The sequence below is a fragment of the Aplosporella prunicola genome (genome assembly GCF_010093885.1).
Source record: "Aplosporella prunicola CBS 121167 unplaced genomic scaffold K452scaffold_248, whole genome shotgun sequence".
In the NCBI taxonomy this organism is placed as follows: Eukaryota; Fungi; Ascomycota; class Dothideomycetes; order Botryosphaeriales; family Aplosporellaceae; genus Aplosporella; species Aplosporella prunicola.
In genome coordinates, this window is record NW_022983776.1 from 1 (window position 1) to 1,911 (window position 1,911).

General features: G+C 51.2%; 2 protein-coding genes across 2 annotated transcripts; both read right to left on the reverse strand.

Annotated features, from left to right (window-relative positions):
• K452DRAFT_293468 (uncharacterized protein) lies at positions 1-631 on the reverse strand. The gene is made up of 2 exons (XM_033541577.1): positions 276-631; positions 1-245 (listed from the first exon to the last, which is right to left on the reverse strand). The coding sequence occupies exons 1-2, from the start codon at positions 279-281 to the stop codon at positions 99-101; spliced, it is 153 nt and encodes a 50-aa protein (XP_033390807.1). The 5' UTR covers positions 282-631; the 3' UTR covers positions 1-98.
• Positions 632-751: 120 nt separating this feature from the next.
• K452DRAFT_303823 (uncharacterized protein) lies at positions 752-1,687 on the reverse strand (the record flags this gene model as incomplete). Its single annotated transcript, XM_033542777.1, has 2 exons — positions 752-883; positions 938-1,687. 2 exons carry the CDS (start codon positions 1,685-1,687, stop codon positions 752-754), a joined length of 882 nt encoding a protein of 293 aa, XP_033390808.1.
• Between the last annotated feature and the right edge of the window lie 224 nt (positions 1,688-1,911).

Below are 1,911 nucleotides of genomic sequence, written 5' to 3' on the forward strand. Positions count from 1 at the left end.
GCCTACGTGTAAGTAATGCATTCAACGTATATCTCTTCTTAACCTTCGTAGAGCGCGAGTATTTTCTCCTTAAACCACGGCCGATACACAGACTGCCCCTAACTTGCAACCGCCAATAGGGACCGCAGCAGCGTATATATATCTTCTACATCGTACGTATTCCCTATGCATTGCGGACCTACAAACTCCACGCTAAATCCTTTACTACAAGGCTCCGGTACCGCATATACAGTATATAGTAACCACTAATCTCCCTCGATATCGAGAGCCCACACTGGCATATTAAGGGGGTAGCGCTTAAGAGTACGCTTGTTAAACTCTGCAGCGATCTAGGCGGCAAGCTGTATAGCTGGGTCGGCGGCTATATAGCGCCGCTTAACTTCGACGTGTAGAAACAGCGGCGTAAAGTTCACGAAGGTCGCTATTTAGTTAATACTAGGCGCGCCGGCGAAGATACCGCGCTATAGGGTACGCTACACTCGCCGTAATAGGTCCAGCCCTACTATGTAATTAACCTTTTTATTAAGATCACGGAAGAGGTCAGGCTCGTTCGCGTAGGGACAGAGGTCGCTAGGATAAATTTCGACAGTTAAGCTGCCGCGATAGACTTGTCAGTGCTGGACCGTACGGTTAAGGAAAGGAGAACGTATATATTGAGGATAGTAAGGTTATTATTACCGTCGGGATTACATTTGCAGAATAGACTAAGGCAGCGGATCAGCTACAGCATAGGCCTAATAACGACGGAGATTTAGTACGACTCTATAGTAGAAGAGGAGCGGAACTTCGCCGCTATCTTAACAGCGTCGGCTACTGTTAACCGGATTAAGTCGAGATCTACCGTATTTAGTGGAATGTCTCTAGTAATGAGATCCCTCGGGTCCTAGGAGTTTGTGTTAGCCCTGCTAGGAAGCTCTTACGGTGATGATATGTATACCTGTAGCTGTAGTCCTTTAACCTTGACGCAGCTGGTCCAGCTGTCTTGGACCAAGGCGGGTAAGTATAGGCGCTGTGCCTCTCTAAAGTCGATGAACTCGATACGCGGTATTATAAGTATAAGGCTCTCCTTCTTACTTACGCGCTTGTTGTATTTCTTGGTCGGTGATGAAGAGCGCGAAGGTGACCTTGTCGATATCGACCGGGTCATAGTCCGAGTGAGAAACGACGGAATGTAAAAGTCGGGTCGGTCGTCGAAGATGGAATCGCTGGAAACAATCTGACACTCCCCCGGAGCGGCCTCTCGTGTCTGAGTATCCCTAGAAACGGTCCGATTTGTTTTAGATACGGCACGGGCCGCTTTAGGAACGACCTGACCCGCATCTTTCTCCGTAGCATCTTTCCCCGCGGCCATCTCTGCGGCCCGCCGGCGCGTCATGCGCCCGGCATCTAGGGCTTCAACACGCTGGGTCTTCTTCCTTTCGCGCGGCGTAGTCTCGTCTACATCCATCTTCCTCTTCCGCCGATTGTATGAGATCTCGCGTAGGGAATAGTCGTGCCGATGCCGCGGCCGCAATAGTATCGAAGGTGGAGGCAGATGTGGAGGCTCGTCGATCTGCGCGATCCAGCGGCCGATGTTAAGAGTGGAGGGCGCGTGGTGGAGGTTTTGCAGGCACGCGAAAGCATCGGAGACAAGAGGTTGGGTATCCCTACATCGGACGTAGCGATAGCGTTTGTCTTGCGGAAGCATGGTGGGAAGGGGATGGAGAGAAACAGTGTGCGGGAATCTTGATTGTTGATGCAGATGCAAGGTGTGTTGTGTGTTGCGTCGCACACGCTGACTAGGTTCGGCTCTGCAGCGACACAAGAATCAACCTCGGACGCGACAACTCCACAACCATGGCCTACGGTCAGGCTACTACGTCGACAGTGCGCAGCTAGGACTCGCTCTTTGATATGACTTGTCCACGTTCA